The 18,900-nt window shown below is 41.5% G+C and overlaps 1 protein-coding gene across 6 annotated transcripts; it reads left to right on the top strand.

Annotated features, from left to right (window-relative positions):
• The first annotated feature begins 55 nt into the window (after nucleotides 1-55).
• Nucleotides 56-4,331, top strand: LOC123991116 (putative nuclease HARBI1). Of its 6 annotated transcripts, none has more exons than XM_046292335.1 (10): nucleotides 56-434; nucleotides 1,446-1,610; nucleotides 1,701-1,762; nucleotides 1,845-1,934; nucleotides 2,022-2,305; nucleotides 2,385-2,420; nucleotides 2,519-3,073; nucleotides 3,143-3,258; nucleotides 3,355-3,466; nucleotides 3,561-4,331. In XM_046292335.1, the coding sequence occupies exons 7-10, from the start codon at nucleotides 2,602-2,604 to the stop codon at nucleotides 3,896-3,898; spliced, it is 1,038 nt and encodes a 345-aa protein (XP_046148291.1). In that variant the 5' UTR covers nucleotides 56-434; nucleotides 1,446-1,610; nucleotides 1,701-1,762; nucleotides 1,845-1,934; nucleotides 2,022-2,305; nucleotides 2,385-2,420; nucleotides 2,519-2,601; the 3' UTR covers nucleotides 3,899-4,331. The 6 variants fall into 6 exon arrangements, 5 of the variants coding, with proteins under 5 accessions (XP_046148291.1, XP_046148289.1, XP_046148290.1 ...); XM_046292333.1 differs by having other exon boundaries at nucleotides 1,845-1,942; XM_046292334.1 differs by having other exon boundaries at nucleotides 1,288-1,610; nucleotides 1,845-1,942.
• The last annotated feature ends 14,569 nt before the right edge of the window (nucleotides 4,332-18,900 follow it).

Here is an 18,900-nt window from a genome sequence, read left to right as displayed (position 1 = left end):
CATCATGACGTGTTCATTACGCCTTACGTCATCTTCATGCAATCTTGTACTGGGGCCTGTTGCACAAAAGTAGAATTAAGACATCCGGGATAAATGACTCAGCTGAGCTCAATGAAGCCAAAACATGTGCGTCCAGGCTTAATTGGTTGCACAAAGACCAAGCCAGGATGAGCAGACACGGATTCATTAAGCCAGGTGAAACCAATCCTGGATAGGTGCGAGCTCACGGCTCACTCAAATAGACCCCGCCACAGATCACAGATTAACTGATTTACCATGGCAACTAGAGCCGCGTACTTTTCCCCGTCGGAAGCACAAATCCTCATGGAGGCATACGAGGAGGTAAAAGATATAATTAAGAAGAAAGGCAACACCGCCACAGTGATAAAGCAAAGAGAAAAAGCGTGGCAAAGTATTGCAGACCGCCTGAATGCGTAAGTAGTGCACAATTACACACTCACCGCTCCGCTGAAACATCACAATTACAATTCAAATATTTAATTCACATCTCCAAAAACGCAGTTGTACTGTAATTATGAAACGGTTAAATTTTTAATTGAAATGCACTGCAGATATGAGTGAAATTGTGTAAAGTAAGTCCATCACACTGTATAAAGCTATGATAAATTATTATTAAAGCCTTACATTATTATTTAACGTTACTACGCTCAGTACGGTTTAATCTTAGCCGTTGTCCACCGTTTTTTTGTGTTTCTCCTGCTTTCATTAATGTAAAGCTGCTTTGACAGAATGAAACAATTGTGAAAAGTGCTATATAAATAAAATTTAATTGAATAAATAGATGAGCTATAATAATAATCACTTTAATTTATATAGCGCCTTTCAAAGGACCCAAGGTCGGTTGCTCACTGCACTGCAAAAATGTCTTTCTTACTTAGTATTTTTGTCTTGTTTTCAGTAAAAAAAAATATCTAAAAAACATCTTGAATATTTTCTTGAGCAAAATTACCTAGGAAAATAAGCAAAAAAATCTGCCAGTGAAACAAGAACTTTTCTAAAATTAAGTGTTTATGGAAAAAGTAAACTTATTTCAAGAGAATTTTTATTATATTGACAGATTTTTTATTTGCTTGTTTTAAGCACACCTTTACTTAAAGTTTATATTTTTTGTCTAAACTATACTTATTTTGCTAGGTCATTTAGCAAATCAAGAAAATACATCTTTATTTAAGTTTTTTTTTTTGTTGATATTTTTACTGAAAACAAGACAAAAATACCAAGTAATTTTTTGCAGTGTGACTCCATTAAATGTGTGTGTGTGTGTAGATTAAACATGAACGGGCCAAAACGGACATTGCAGCAGGTCAAAATCAAATACAAGAACATTCTGCAGAATGGTATGGTCCCTGACTAATATTTAACAAAGCACAAGCATATATTGTACCCAGAAGGTGCCTGCTCACACATTGTCTGTACTGTTTTAGCAGTGAAAAAGAATACCCACAGACAAGGCACGGGTGGTGGGTCACCAAAGGCTGACCTTACCCCAGCAGAGGACATGGCCTTGGAGCTAAATAAAGGCAGGCCCGTCTTAGGGGGGGAAGAGACGAGCATAGGTTCCTCCCAAGATGCCACCCGCTTCATTCAAGGTATGTCCTTCCATCTCTACATGGGATACAACCACATTCATATTGAATCAATTTGGACTGTCTGACTTTGGTTTACCTATTGCCTTGCAGTGTCTGGCAGCACTGTGTTCCTGTTAGAGCCACCAGCACAAGCACCAGACGATGCTGATCCAGTGAGTACTCCATCAAAGGCATACTGTAGGCCTGGCATGTCTTGTCTACTAGCTTCAATATGAATCCGATTAAATGTGATAGGGTGAAGGCCCCAGTGCAGCAGCAACAGCACATGATGGAGACGATGATAATGAGGAGGAGACCATCTCTCTGGATTCCAGAAGGCATGAGGTATCATGGTAAGACTGTGAAAGTACTATTTACTCTACAATGGTGAGGAGTCCTCATCAAAATCAAAAAATCTAATTTATTTTACAGGACCCAGATGCTATACAGTGGGAAAACCAGCCTGGCAACATAGTGCGTATTAATAAAAGGACACCACATCCTGCCAAATTCCAGCTGCGCTAATTGTATTGTGTTCACAGAGCTCACAAGCTATCAGAAAGTTGTATGGCAACTACCTCCGGCGCCAAATAGAACTGGCAGACATAGACATTCAGTACAAGAAGAAAAAGATGGAAAATCTTGCACTGGAGTCCGAAATAAAAAAGAGGACAATTAGGAAACTGGACCTTGAAATAAAAAAACTTGAGAGGGAGGTGAGATATGCCTTCAATGTACACTGTATGCTAACTGTAACACAAATGTATTAATCATTATTTGTATTTCCTCCCCCAGCTCCAAGAAGATGACACAGCTCAAAATAAAAATTAGGTATATTCTCGTAAAGTCAAGTGAGCCATGACATATGAGCTCTTATTGTGAGCACACAGGACGGTGGCATTTTTCTAAGTTTTTTTTAATTTTCCCAGCAATCAGTACAACCAAGTCATCGTTATAAGGCATCGCCCTCTTTTGCCCACCCCCCCAGCACCAGGTGTGGCCACTAGCCTATATGAAGGCCCAAAATTGTGTGTTCCTTTCTGCTCTGACAATGGCATGCCCATTCGTGCGAGATGTGGTGGATGAAGAAGCACTTGTGCTGAGGAGATCCTTCAGGCGAGAAAGGGTCTTCAGGGACCGGTTGGACCCACTGGCCTTCCCTGACGACCATCTATATGAAAGATACAGGTTTTCTGCAGATGGCATCAGGTATCTATGCAGACTACTGGGTCCCAGGATTAAGCACCGCACTGCACGGAGCCATGCACTGAGTGTGGAGCAAATGGTTTGTGTGGCCTTGCGCTTTTTTGCTAGTGGAGCCTTCCTGTACTCAGTGGGGGATGCAGAACAGCTGAACAAGGCCACAATTTGCCGCACAATAAGGAGTGTGTGTCTGGCTATCAAAGCATTAGCAGATGTCTTCATCTCCTTCCCTGGCCACAGAAGACTCTGTGACATCAAAGAGGAGTTCTATAGGATTGCAGGTAAGAGGATCTACAAATTACAGGAGAACTGTTAACACATAGTAGGATAGTCATTACTTTGTGTGACAGGTTTCCCCAATGTCATTGGTGCAGTGGACTGCACACACATAAGGATAAAAGCCCCCTCAGGTGCCCATGAGGCCGATTTTGTGAATAGGAAATCCTTTCACAGCATTAATGTTCAGGTGAACATAACTTTTTGATATTGTCCATTGACGAACACTCTGCATTGCCAGTGATGTGCATTGATTGGTGTAATATTCCTCATCTTATGATTTCAGATGGTCTGCAATGCTGACTGTGTGATCGGCAATGTTGTGGCAAAATGGCCTGGCTCAGTCCATGACTCCAGAATCTTTCGGGCCTCTGAAATCTATCAGTGCCTATCACAAGGTAAGCCACACAACCCCTATTTATAACCATCATGGCTGTGTCAAGAATATCACTGTGTTTATGAGGTAGTAATGATGAGATTTTGTGTTGACAGGTGAATTCTCTGGTGTGTTGCTGGGAGACAGGGGGTATGGCTGCCAGCCTTTTCTCCTGACACCTTTCACAGACCCCCAGGAAGCACAGCAGGCCTACAACCATGCCCATGCCAGGACCAGGGCCAGAGTTGAAATGACCTTTGGCCTCCTGAAGGCACGCTTTCACTGCCTTCACAAATTAAGGGTCAGCCCTGTTAGGGCATGTGATATTACTGTGGCTTGTGCTGTCCTCCACAATGTGGCCTGCCTGAGGAAGGAGAGGGCCCCAGAGTGCCACCAGCCATGGACTGGGACAATCCGGCAATCTTCCCTGATGACGACAGTGGTCGGCTGCTGAGGGACCAATATGTGTTGAATTATTTTAGTTAGTATGTGTGCTTTCAATTTTGGTTAAATATGTCCTGCGGTGGCAGAGGAATTTGGGTTTTTTTGGGTTCGTTTTTTACGAATTTGGCCTCTTATGATGTTTGTGCGGTATACTGTGTGTAATACAAGGCTGCAGGGAGGCTACTGCATCCATTCATTTGTCTGTTCAGTTGATGTGTATGGATTTGTCCTGCATTTATTTTAGTGTGCAGACATGCAGGGTGTGTTATATACAGACCTTTGAATGTGTATGTATCATTTTGTATAATATGCTTGGATTCTGTGCTTTCCATCTTGTAGAGTCACTGTGACTTCAGTTTCGAAAGGAGCTGATGGTTTACCTGCTTTGTTTTGTCCTTATTCAATAAAGGAACATAATGTTACACATTGTGTTTTTATATTCATATGGAATGTGTATTTGTTTATATGACAGAGTACTAGGGCCACACTGAAGAAAAAGGATAAAGTCATAAATTTATGAGGCTGGTTCTTTCTGCAGAAAAGCTACATATTGTTTTTACAGTTTTGATACTTATGACAATGTGATACTTAATATTCTGGCACATCAGCATGTCTTTGTTTATGAAACCATACTGAAGTACAATTTCACGAAATGCCCCGCATCTGTCATTTTAACAACTGTCCTCCTTTAAAACAACTGGTTACAATATTATGACTTGTCTTTTTTTTCCCTCTGTGGCCCTAATATTCTATCATTTTATATATAGTCTATGGGAAACTGTAAATTATCTAATGATAGCAACATCTAAAAATATTTTTTTATCCAAAATCATTGAAATTAATGATCACAAACGTTTAAATAATGACAGTGGGTCTAGTTATATGTGATAACAATGTATAGTGAGCAGTGAAATAACTATTGGTTTCCATTTGTGGTGACTGCTGACTGACATTAGGGATGAGATTAAATAGATCCTGGAATTTAGCCTGGTCTGGAGCAGGCTAGCTCCACAGAATAAATCTCCATGGTAATTTATACCATAACATATCCTCCTGCCCCCTATCCATCTTTAGTGCAACCGGATTACGGATCAATTGAGCCAGGATCACCAAGATATCCTGGCTTAATCCCTTATCCTAGTTTTGTGCAACAGGCCCCTGGACAGAGAGCATAAAGTCAATAATAGGGGTGCCTTTTCAATTGGAGCCTCCTCGTGTCATGTTTCCTCTTTGCTCGTCTCCTCACAACCCATTGAAGGAGAAGGTCAGAGGGGCAGGACCTCTGGCTTTCTCATCCAATGGGTTTTGACTGAGACGAGGAGAGAGGACACAAGGACCAAAAAAAATAGAAAAGGCCACAGTTTCACAACACAAGACAGGATGGAGGAGATCATAGTCGCTTGTCAGATATCACATTTATTTTGGGAGATTGTAAAATAGGACCTTTTCATTCAGACAGGATAAAAATATTGGGCGCATTTCGGCTGGTCACTGCGGTCAAGCGGTTGACCATTGTTGGAAACAACCTTTCAAATTGTGATGCATTATCTGGTTATAAAAATTATCATACTTGCAACCATGTAGAAGAAATGAAGAACATTACAAAAATCATGTGATCAAAGGTCATGGAGTTTGATGAAACTGCAGTTGCTTCTCACCAACTGCACCATGCAACCATCATCTGTCATCCTCAAATTGTTTCTCTAACCTAGGTTGTAGATACTGTAGCTAGCCACTGCCACCTAATAATTATAGTAAAAAAACAAACGTCATTACCATCACAATAAACTAAAGCGGGAGGCAACACTCAAAAAGTGGCTTAAATCCATAGAATTGATGTCTGCGGAAATCTAATTAACATTTAACATAACATTACATTTAAGTCATTTAGCAGACGCTCTTATCCAGAGCGACTTACAAATTGGTGCATTCACCTTATGACATCCAGTGGAACAGCCACTTTACAATAGTGCATCTAAATATTTTAAGGGGGGTGAGAAGGATTACTTTATCCTATCCTAAGTATTCCTTAAAGAGATGGTTTCAGGTGTCTCCGGAAGGTGGTGATTGACTCCGCTGTCCTGGCGTCGTGAGGGAGTTTGTTCCACCATTGGGGAGCCAGAGCAGCGAACAGTTTTGACTGGGCTGAGCGGGAACTGTACTTCCTCAGTGGTAGGGAGGCGAGCAGGCCAGAGGTGGATGAACGCAGTGCCCTTATTTGGGTGTAGGGCCTGATCAGAGCCTGGAGGTACTGAGGTGCCGTTCCCCTCACAGCTCCGTAGGCAAGCACCATGGTCTTGTAGCGGATGCGAGCTTCAACTGGAAGCCAGTGGAGAGAGCGGAGGAGTGGGGTGACGTGAGAGAACTTGGGAAGGTTGAACACTAGACGGGCTGCGGCGTTCTGGATGAGTTGTAGGGGTTTAATGGCACAGGCAGGGAGCCCAGCCAACAGCGAGTTGCAGTAATCCAGACGGGAGATGACAAGTGCCTGGATTAGGACCTGCGCCGCTTCCTGTGTGAGGCAGGGTCGTACTCTGCGGATGTTGTAGAGCATGAACCTACAGGAACGGGCCACCGCCTTGATGTTAGTTGAGAACGACAGGGTGTTGTCCAGGATCACGCCAAGGTTCTTAGCGCTCTGGGAGGAGGACACAATGTAGTTGTCAACCGTGATGGCGAGATCATGGAACGGGCAGTCCTTCCCCGGGAGGAAGAGCAGCTCCGTCTTGCCGAAGTTCAGCTTGAGGTGGTGATCCGTCATCCACACTGATATGTCTGCCAGACATGCAGAGATGCGATTCGCCACCTGGTCATCAGAAGAGGGAAAGTTAATTAGCGAGGGAAATGTTTTTTTTTTGTTGCAATAACGATGTCGGCCTTCTACAGCTGTGGTGGAAGGTGGCAGAGCTACAGGGGTGTTTGTCAGAACAGACATGAAAATGTCTGTAGGGTCAAACGGGTAGGCCTACTAACTACACTGAACAAAAATATAAACGCAACATGCAACAATTTCAAAGATTTTACTGAGTGACAGTTTATTTCAATTAATTAATTAGGCCCTAATCTATGGATTTCACATGGCTGGGCAGGGGCAAGCCACGGGTGAGCCTGGGAGGTCATAGGCCCACCCACTGGGGAGCCAGGCCCAGCTATTAGGCCCAGCCAATGAGAATCGCTGGGCCTGTCTCCCCAGTGGGCTTTATTGCAAACAGAAATACTCCTCAGTTTCTTCAGCTGTTCGGGTGGCTGGTCTCAGATGATCTCACAGGTGAAGAAGCCGGATATGGAGGTCCTGGGCTGGTGTGGTTACATGTGGTAGTGTGGCCAATTGGACATACTGCCAAATTCTCTAAAACATTGGAGGTGGCTTATGGTAGATAAATTAACATTACATTCTCTGGAAACAGCTCTGGTGGACATTCCTGCAGTCAGCATGCCAATTGCACGCTTCTTCAAAACTTGAGACATCTGTGGCATTGTGTTGTGTGGCAAAACTTCACCTTTTAGAGTGGCCTTTTATTGTCCCCAGCATAAGGTGCCCCTGTGTAATGATCATTCTGTTTAATCAGCTTCTTGATATGCCACACCTTGCAAGTGGATGGATTATCTTGGCAAAGGAGAAATGCTCACTAACAGAGATGGAAACAAATTTGCATACACAATTTGAGACCTTCTTGTGTGTATTTAACATTTCTGGGATTTTTTACAACACAGGAGGTTGGTGGTACCTTAATTGGGGAGAACGGCCACGTGCTAATGACTAGAGCGGAATTATGGAATGGTATGATTTACATCAAACACATGATTTCCATATGTTTGATGCCATTCCATTTGAGCGGTTCCAGACATTATTATGAGCCATTCTCCCCTCAGCAGCGTCCTGTGCTTTACTGTGCATTTATATTTTTGTTCAGTATAATATGAGCCATCTATGGAAAGGTGAGGCTCTCACAAACACATACGTCAGTTGTTTTGCCCACAATACATGTCTGAAGGTAGACCGGTACAAGTCAAATAAAGAAAATGGAAGTACAGTATATAAGGACATAGTTTACTGACAAAATAGGGGTTAAATATTGGTAAAACAATATACACTGCTCAAAAAAATAAAGGGAACACTTAAACAACACAATGTAACTCCAAGTCAGTCACACTTCTGTGAAATCAAACTGTCCACTTAGGAAGCAACACTGATTGACAATAAATGTCACATGCTGTTGTGCAAATGGAATAGACAACAGGTGGAAATGATAGGAATTTAGCAAGACGCCCCCAATAAAGGAGTGGTTCTGCAGGTGGGACCACAGACCACTTCTCAGTTCCTATGCTTCCTGGCTGATGTTTTGGTCACTCTAGTGGTAGCATAAGACAGAGTCTACAACCCACACAACTGGCTCAGGTAGTGCAGCTCATCCAGGATAGCACATCAATGCGAGATGTGGCAAGAAGGTTTGCTGTGTCTGTCAGCGTAGTGTCCAGAGCATGGAGGCGCTACCAGGAGACAGGCCAGTACATCAGGAGATGTGGAGAAGGCCGTAGGAGGGCAACAACCCAGCAGCAGGACCGCTACCTCCGCCTTTGTGCAAGGAGGAGCAGGAGGAGCACTGCCAGAGCCCTGCAAAATGACCTCCAGCAGGCCACAAATGTGCATGTGTCTGCTCAAACGGTCAGAAACAGACTCCATGAGGGTGGTATGAGGGCCTGACGTTATGGTGGAAAATAAGTATTTGGTCAATAACAAAAGTTTATCTCAATACTTTGTTATATACCCTTTGTTGGCAATGAGAGGTCAAATGTTTTCTGTAAATCTTCATAAGATTTTCACACACTGTTGCTGGTATTTTGGCCCATTCCTCCATGCATATCTCCTCTAGAGCAGTGATGTTTTGGGGCTGTTGCTGGGCAACACAGACTTTCAACTCCCTCCAAAGATTGTCTATTGCTTTAGGACTGGAGACTGGCTAGGCCACTCTAGGACCTTAAGATGCTTCTTACGGAGCCACTCCTTAGTTTCCCTGGCTGTGTGTTTTGGGTCGGTGTCATGCTGGAAGACCCAGTCACGACCCATCTTCAATGCCTTTTCTGAGGGAAGGAGGTTGTTGGCCAAGCTCTCGCGATACATGGCCCCATCCATCCTCCCCTCAATACGGTGCAGTCGTCCTGTCCCCTTTGCAGAAAAGCATTCCCAAAGAGTGATGTTTCCACCTCCATGCTTCACGGTTTTGATGGTGTTCTTGGGGTTGTACTCATCCTTCTTCCTCCAAACACGGCAAGTGGAGTTTAGACAGAAAAGCTCTATTTGTGTCTGATCAGACCACATGACCTTCTCCCATTCCTTCTCTGGATCATCCACATGGTCATTGGCCAACTTTAAACGCGCTTGGACATGCGCTGTCTTGAGCAGGGGGACCTTGTGTACACTGCAGGATTTTAATCCATGACGGCGTAGTGTGTTACTAATGGTTTTCTTTGAGACTGTGTTCCCAGCTCTCTTCAGGTCATTGACCAAGTCGTGCTGTGTAGTTCTGGGCTGATCCCTCACCTTCCTCAAGATCATTGATGTCCCACGAGGTGAGATCTTGCATGGAGGCTCAGACCGAGGGTGATTGACCGTCATCTTGAACTTCTTCCATTTTTGAATAATTGCACCAACAGTTGTTGCTTTCTCACCAAGCTGCTTGCCTATTGTCCTGTAGCCCATCCCAGCCTTGTGCAGGTCTACAATTTTATCCCTGATGTCCTTACACAGCCCACTGGTCTTGGCCATTGTGGAGAGGTTGGAGTCTGTTTGATTGAGTGTGTGGACAGGTGTCTTTTATACAGGTAACGAGTTCAAACAGGTGGAGTTAATACATATAATGAGTGGAGAACAGGAGGGCTTCTTAAAGAAAAACTAACAGGTCTGTGAGAGCCGAATTCTTACTGGTTGGTAGGTGATCAAATACTTATGACATGCAATAAAATGCAAATTAAAAATCATGTTATTTTCTGGATTTTTGTTTTAGATTCTGTCTCTCACAGTTGAAGTGTACCTATGATAAACATTTACAGACCTCTACATGCTTTGTAAGTAGGAAAACCTGCAAAATCGGCAGTGTATCAAATACTTGTTCTCCCCACTGTATATACATACAGTTGAAGTCAGATGTTTACATACACTTTAATGACTTGGAGTCATTAAAACTAGTTTTTCAACCACAAATTTCTTGTGAACAAACTACAGTTTAGGCAAGTCGGTTAGGATATCTACATTGTGCATGACACAAATCATTTTTCCAGCAATTGTTTACAGAAGGATTATTTCACTTATAATTCACTGTATCACAATTCCAGTTGGTCAGAAGTTTACATACGCTAAGTTGACCGTGCCTTAAAACAGCTTGGAAAATTCCAGAAAATGATGTCATGGCTTTAGAAGATTCTGCTAAAATCAAAATAAATCAGCCAAGACCTCAGGAAAACAATTGTAGACCTCCACAAGTCTGGTACATCCGTGGGAGCATTTTCCAAACGCCTGAAGTTGCCACATTATGGCAGCCGCCATACCGCTCAGGAAGGAGACATTTTCTATCTCCTAGGGATGAACGTACTTTGGTGTGAAAATTGCAAATCAATCCCAGAACAACAGCAAAGGACCTTGTGAAGATGCTGGAGGAAACAGGTACAAAAGTATCTATATCCACAGTAAAACGAGTCCTATATCGACATAATCTGTAAGCCCGCTTAGCAAGGAAGAAGCCACTGCTCCATAACCACCATAAAAAAGCCAGACTACGGTTTGCAACTGCACATGAGGGCAAAGATCGTACTTTTTGGAGATATGTCCTATGGTCCGCTGAAACAAAAATAGAACTGTTTGGCCATAATGACCATCGTTATGTTTGGAGGATAAAGGGGGAGGCTTGCAAGCCGAAGAACACCATCCCAGCCTTGAAGCACAGGGTTGGCAGCATCATGTTGGGGGTGCTTTGTTGCAGGAGTAACTGGTCCACTTCACAATATAGATGGCATCACAAGGAAGGGAAATATTGAAGCAACATCTCAAGACATCAGTCAGGAAGTTAAAGCTTGGTCGCAAATTGGTCTTCCAAATGGACAATGACCCCAAGCTTACTTCCAAAGTTATGGCAAAATGGCTTAAGGACAACAAAGCCAAGGTATTGGAGTGACCATCACAAAGCCCTGACCTCAATCCTATAGAAAATGTGTGGGAGTAAGGAGGCCAACAAACCTGACTCAGTTAAACCAGCTCTGTCAGGAGGAATGGGCCAAAATTCACCCAACTTATCGTGGGAAGCTTGTGGAAGGCTACCCAATTAAACCAATTGACCCAATTAAACCATTTAATAAAAGGCAATGCTACCAAATGCTAATTGAGTGCATGTAAACTTCTGACCCACTGGGAATCTGATGAAAGAAATAAAAGCTATACATATAAACATCTGACTTCACCTGTATATATGTTATTCAATGTGTTTTTATAGGCTAATAGGATTAAGGACAAATTATTTTTATACTTACAGGGGTCCTGAAATTCTGAATCAAATAGCTAAATTATCTTTGGTATGACCATTTTAAAAGGGGAATTTCCCCCTGGGGGAATCTGTGCTTGTTTTGATTATGTCTTAGGAATTTCTTGGACAGTGATTTTTACACATTTTTTATTTATTTTACTAGGCAAGTCAGTTAAGAACAAATTCTTATTTTCAATGACAGCCTAGGAACAGTGGGTTACCTGCATGTTCAGGGGCAGAGCGACAGATTTGTACCTTGCCAGCTCGGGGATTTGAACTTGCAACATCCCGGTTGCTAGTCCAATGCTCTAACCACTAGGCTACCCTGCTGCCCCAACTATGACAGCAAGACATGCACAGATCTTGTTTATGCCTGGCTCCAGTATATTTATTTGTTCGTCATGGAAAGGTTTAATGGATTTTAGTAACATTTTTGTAGGCACCTTACAGTAGTTCCTGGTGCTGAGCTTGATATTGACCTAAAGCTAATGTTAGCTTGCAAATCATTCACAAATCACATCGCCAGATAGAAGGTGGTTAATTAAATTGATAGCTTTGGAATGTCTAGACAGCATATTATGAAAGCTAGCTAGATTTTGGTTAAGATAAAAAAAAATGTACTTCGCTGGCTAGCTACAGTGGCTAACAAAAGTATACACCCCCCTTGGCATTTTTCCTATTTTGTTGCCTTTTGCGTGTTTATATAATTTGATTTACACAACATGCCTACCACTTTCACGATGCAAAATATTTCTTCTTGTGAAAATAACAAGAAATAAGACAAAAAAACAGAACACTTGAGCGTGAATCATCCCCCCAAAGTCAATACCTTTTAGAGCCATCTTTTGTAGCAATTACATCTGCAAGTCTCTGGGTCATGTCTCTATAAGAATGGCACATCTAGCCACTGGGATTTGTTGCCCATTCTTCAAGGCAAAACTGCTCCATCTCCTTCAAGTTGGATGGGTTCCGCTGGTGTACAGCAATCTTTAAGTCGTACCACAGATTCTCAATTGGATTGAGGTCTGGGCTTTGACTTAGCCATTCCAAGACATTTAAATGTTTTCCCTTAAACCACTTGAGTGTTGCTTTAGCAGTATGCTTAGGGTCAATGTCCTGCTGGAAGCTTAACCTTTGTCCCAGTCTCAAATCTCTGTAAGACTGAAACAGGTTTCCCTCAAGAATTTCCCTGTATTTAGCACTATCCATCGTTCCTTCAATTCTGACCAGTTTCCCAGTCCCTGCCGATGGAAAAAATGGTGATGGTGTTCTCGGGGTGATGAGAGATGTTGGGTTTGCGTGAGAGTTGGCATTTTTCTTGATGACAAAAAAGCTCAATTTTAGTATCATCTGACCAGAATACCTACTTCCATATGTTTAGGGAGTCTCCCACATGCCTTTTGGCAAACAATATATTTTTTCTCTTCCGTAAAGCACAGCTCTGTGGAGTGTATGGCAAACGCAGACCATCATATTTCAACCCTCCAGGCGCGACACAAAATGCAGAAATAAAGATATAATTCATGCCTTACCTTTGACTAGCTTCTTCTGTTGGAACGCCAATATGTTCCACAAACATCACAAATGGTCCTTTTGTTCGATTAATTACGTTGATATATATGCAAATGTCCATTTATTGGGCGTGTTTGGTCCAGAAAACGCACCAAATATTATAAAGAATCGTTCAAATTGAAGACGGGATGATCAGTGTTCAATAACGGAGGAAAACAAAGTGTAGTATGCTTTCAGGTCACGCGCCTCTAAAGAGTACACTTCCCTCGAGGCTCATTCTGAACATGGCTACTTCTTCATTTCTCAAAGGAAAAACTTCAACCAATTTCTAAAGACTTGACTTCCAGTGGAAGCGATAGGAACTGCAAGAAGGTCCCTTAGATATCTGGATTCCCAATGAAAACCCATTGAAAAGAGAGTGACCTAAAAAATTAAATCTGAATGGTTTGTCCTCGGGGTTTCGCCTGCCAAATAAGTTCTGTTATAGTCATAGACATGATTCAAACAGTTTTAGAAACTTCATAGTGTATTCTATCTAAATCTAATAATATGCATATTTTAGCTTCTGGGCATGAGTAGCAGGAAGTGTATTTTCATCCAAAATTCCAAATGCTGCCCCCTATCCTAGAGAAGTTAAGACTTCAGTTCCTTTTCAAAATCCTCTGGCTGAACCTGCTGGCTACAAACACAGACATTTAGATATTTCTCACACCACAGGGTGGTCCTCCTCTTCCTGAAATCGCTATGTGGTTTGCTTACAATCAGGCAATGTAGCTGGAGGTTGCAGAAACACTCATATCTACGTGTAGTGAGGAAATTTGCAATTGTTCTGACACATTTTTAGATCAAACCCTTTTTTTCAATTTGCCTAAAATTACATACCCAAATCTAACTGCCTGTATCAGTAAAAATAGACTGAATTACCACATTTACATAGGTATTCAGACCCTTTACTTTCCCATTTACAGATCCTCTCAAGTTCTGTCAGGTTGGATGGGGAGTGTCGCTGCTTTGCCATTTTCAGGTCTCTCCAGAGATGTTTGATCAGGTTCAAGTCCAGGCTTTGGCTGGGCCACTCAAAGACATGCAGAGACTTGTCCCAAAGCCACTCCTGCATTGACTTGGCTGTGTGCTTAGGGTCGTTATCCTGTTGGAAGGTGAACCTTCCACCCAGTCTGAGGTCCTGAGCACTCTGGAGCAGGTTTTCATCAAGGATCTCTGTGTACTTTGCTCTTTCCCTCGATCGTGACTAGTTTCCCAGTCCCTGCCTCTGAAAAACATCCACACAGAATGATGCTGCCACCAATCCAATTTGTAAGTCGCTCTGGATAAGAGCATCTGCTAAATGACTTAAATGTAAATGTAATGTAACACCATGCTTCACCGTAGGGATGTTGCCAGGTTTCCTCAGACGTGAGGCTTGGCAATCAGTCCAAAGAGTTCAATCCTGGTTTGATCAGACCAGAGAATCTTGTTTCTCATGGTCAAGAGTCCTTTTGGTGCCTTTTGGCAAACTCCAAATGGGCGGTCATATGCCTTTTTCTGAGGAGTAGCTTCCGTCTGTCCACTCTACCATAAAGGCCTGATTTATGAAGTTCTGCAGAGATGGTTGTCCTTCTGCAAGGTTCTCACATCTCCACAGAGGAACTTGAGCTTTTTCAGAGTGACGTAATGATGGACTGTTGTTTCTCTATGCTTATTTGAGCTGTTCATGCCATAATATGGACTTGGTATTTTACTAAATAGGGCTGAATTATTACCAAATTTATTAGAGCAGTGGTGAAATGTCCCTTTAAGAGACTGTGGAGCCGCCCATATGGGTCAGAAAACGTACCTCAATCCAGGGGATTGGAATGAACGTGTCAGCCAATCAAGCTCGTTTGTTCAACACGACGTGTCATTCCATGACTGCTGCTGTTGGCTACTGCTAGCTAGCATGAGGATTTAAAGGGCAGTTTTACAGAAAAACTAGCAGTATTTAAAATCTTCGATGGAGCAGTGAGGATAAAGATAACATTTGGAGAGGCATATCAGAGGCATATCTCACCCTTGCATATATGTTTTACAACCCATATCTTGCGCCGGCTCAACGATGTCAATGATTGCGTTCAGACTCCAATACCTCGGTATCATCTGTCAACAGAGCAGCTAGCTAGCTAAAGGCTAGGTTGAAGATACCACTGTATCTAGCAACCTCCACCTAATAATTATCATCAAAAACAAAAATCATTACCAGCCAGATAAACTTAAACAAGAGGCAACAGTCATATAATATAATTGGCTTAACATTACTATTAAAATAGTACTCAGTTATAGGACTGGGTAATTGTTTAGAAGAAAAACACATTTTTTCCTTCTGTGTATGGTAATTTTCTGTTCTTCGATGGAAAGGTGTTGTGATTCCATCCATTATGGATATTGCCATTGAAATTAATGACATCTGGCACAATGAAACGGACTGCTTATTGTCAGAGATACTTTTGAGGAGATAGGAAACTCCATTTGAATCGTATTATAGCCCACTGTGGACGTTGCCTCACTGGGCCGCATAGTGCATTCTAGGTACACTCCAACAAAGAGCGCTTTCCTTCCAGGAGTTGGTGGGAGTCAATTGGGAGCTGGCACAAAAACTCAACATGAGCACGAATTACGTGAACAAGAAGCTCAACATTACAAATCTTTCCCAGAATTTGAGATAATGAACTTGTCCTCTGTAATATTGTATCTCTTTGAAATCGTGACATTACCACGGTTGGCTAGGATACTTTCTAAATGTAACCTGTTACAGTTACTAGTTACCTGTCCAACATTTTAATCAGTAACGTAACTTTTGGATCACCCCAAACTTAGTAACGTAATCTTAAGAGACATTAGAAGACACAAATGTATGTTACCAATTGAATGACATCTATTGCAGGATACATCAATGTTAACGTTTACATAGCTGGCCTTATATGGATGTTACATTTTCACTTTGTGGGTTGGATAAGTAGGCTGCTTTTAACTCATCGCCTTATCCTACATATAATAATAATAATAATATGATTAAATTCTTACGGCTGAGATCCAGTTAACAGGATCGACTTGACAACAGCCAGTGAAAGTGCAGGGCGCCAAATTCAAACAACAGAAACATCATAATTAAAATTCCTCAAACATACAAGTAATTTACACCATTTTAAAGATAAACTTGTTGGTAATCCCACCACAGTGTCCGATTTCAAAAAGGCTTTACGACGAAAGCACACCATCTGATTATGTTAGGTAAGCACCTAGACACAGAAAATCACAGCCATTTTTCCAGCCAAAGCGAGGAGTCACAAAAAGCAGAAATAGAGATAAAATTAATCACTAACCTTTGATGATCTTCATCAGACGACACTCATAGGACTTCATGTTACACAATACATGTATGTTTTGTTCGATAAAGTTCATATTTATATCTAAAAATCTTAGTTTACATTGGTGCGTTATGTTCAGTAATGTTTTGCCTCCAAAACATCTGGTGATTTTACAGAGAGCCACATCAATTTACAGAAATACTCATAATAAACATTGATAAATGATACAAGTGTTATACATAGAACTTTAGATAAACTTCTCCTTAATGCAACCGCTGTCAGATTTCAAAAAACTTTACGGAAAAAGCACAGCATGCAATAATCTGAGTACGGCACTCAGACACAAAAACAAGCCAAACAGGTACCCGTCAGGTTGTGGAGTCAACAGAAGTCAGAAATAGCATTATAAATATTCACTTACCTTTGATGATCGTCATCAGAATGCACTCCCAGGAATCCCAGTTCCATAATAAAGGTTTGTTTTGTTCGTTAAAGTCCATCATTTATGTCCGAATACCTCCTTTTTTTCTTTTTCACTCATTTAGTTCAAAAATCCAAATTCATGACACACAGGCCAGACGAAAAGTAAATCAATTCCATTACAGTTCATAGAAACATGTCAAACAATGTATAGAATCAATCTTTAGGATGTTTTTAACATAAATCTTCAATAATGTTTCAACCGGAGAATTCCTTTGTCTTTGTCTTGAACCCAGCTACCTCTCACGGGGGCGCGCCTGAGTGAGCTCATGGCACTCTGCCAGACACCTGGTTGAAACAGCTCTCATTCCCTCATCCTTCACAGTAGAAGCCTGAAACAAGGTTCTAAAGACTGTTGACATCTAGTGGAAGCCTTAGAATGTGCAATATGACCCCATAGACACTGTATATTGGATAGGCAAACCTACAAACCTGCCTGCCATATGAGTTCTGTTATACTCACAGACATCATTCAAACAGTTTTAGAAACTTCAGAGTGTTTTCTATCCAGATCTACTAATAATATGCATATCCTAGCTTCTGGGTCTGAGTAGCAGGCAGTTTACTCTGGGCACCTTATTCATCCAAGCTACTCAATACTGCCCCCCAGCCACAACTAAGTTACAACTTAGACTTTGGTTTTTAATGTAAAGATATATCAGAATTCCAGTCATTCCAATAAATGTTGTACCCCTTGATCTTCAAGAATAGGAATTGGAAATGTTTTACCTGAGCATAACCCAAAAATGAAGGACTTATTAGCCAGCCCTACACTGTTGTTTATGATTTTGTTGTCATGGAGGACTGATTGGGCTCATTGATTTGAGTTGATACTGAAATGCTGCGCTCATGGAATGGCATGCTTTGAGCATTACTGAAAAGTGCTATTTACATGTGAAAAATTAATGCCATATTCTGCATTTTCTCTAGGCCTATTGTTGACCTTTTTGTTGGTGACACTTTGATATCTTGCAGCTGTTTAAAGGGCAAATCCACAGTTGAAACAATAACAAAACAACACCCTGCCTCTGTTTCAAGTGTCCACCACATTAATATATGGCGGATGCATCTGTTTATGGACTGTACATGTGCACCTCACTCAGGTTTCAACTCAGCTTGCATGGCCTTAACTTATTTATGGAATATTATGTGATAAGTGCGTGTGTAACAGTTTATAAAGTACACTAATGTACTGGTGTGAAGGCATTTGGTCAGAGGGTGTAAAGTACTTCAGTAAAAATACTTTAAAGTACTACTTAAGTCTTTTGGGGGGTATCTGTACATTACTTTACTATTTATATTTTTGGCAACTTTTACTTTTACTTCCCTACATTCCAAAAGAATATAATGTACTTTTTACTTCCTGACACCCAAAAGTACTCGTTACATTTTAACAGGAAAATTGTCAAATTCACACACTTATCAAGAGAACATCCCTGGTCATCCCTACTGCATCTGAACGGGCAGACTCACTAAACACACATGCTTCGTTTGTAAATGATTTCTAAGTGTTTGAGTGTGACACTGGCTATCAGTCAATAATAATTATTTTTTTAAATACAATTTGTGCCGTCTGGTTTAATTTATAAGGAATTTGAGATGATTATACTTTTACTTTTACTCAAGTATGACAATTTACTTTTTCCATCACTGGATGTGGCTGGGGGTTATAGCATTTATTTCACATGACCCATCAATTTGTGTGTCTGGATAAGCGTCATCTAATATTTAGAAAATATTTTTAACTGGATGCTGTGTTTACCTGGAATTTTTATTTTCTTATTGTAGGCTACTACCACTTTTAGTCTTAATTTTTACTACACTACTTAGTGTTTAGCACATGACCTCACATGTGAATCCATAAAGAGATGGGTGGGGCTGGCTTACGAGTGTGTAAAACAATGCTGAATGGGTGAAGACAAAGGAGAGCTCTCCAGTAGGTACCAAAACATTCAAAGCCCCTTTTCTCAAAAGTGAGTTTACAAGTTTATCATCTTTCAAAGCAGAATTACTTTCCCATTGTTCCTCAAAAATGCAGTGTATGATATCCTCTAAGCCTATGGGATCGGTGTCCCTATAACGGGACAGTTGTTGCTAACGTGCACTAACATGCGCTAATGTGACAAGAATGAAGTTGTAACAGCAACCTTTCTAGGATATAGACA

Source organism: Oncorhynchus gorbuscha, linkage group LG12, assembly GCF_021184085.1.
Source record: "Oncorhynchus gorbuscha isolate QuinsamMale2020 ecotype Even-year linkage group LG12, OgorEven_v1.0, whole genome shotgun sequence".
NCBI lineage: Eukaryota > Metazoa > Chordata > Actinopteri > Salmoniformes > Salmonidae > Oncorhynchus > Oncorhynchus gorbuscha.
The sequence above is the reverse complement of the archived record's forward strand: the minus strand, read 5'-3'. Positions and strand labels throughout refer to the sequence as shown.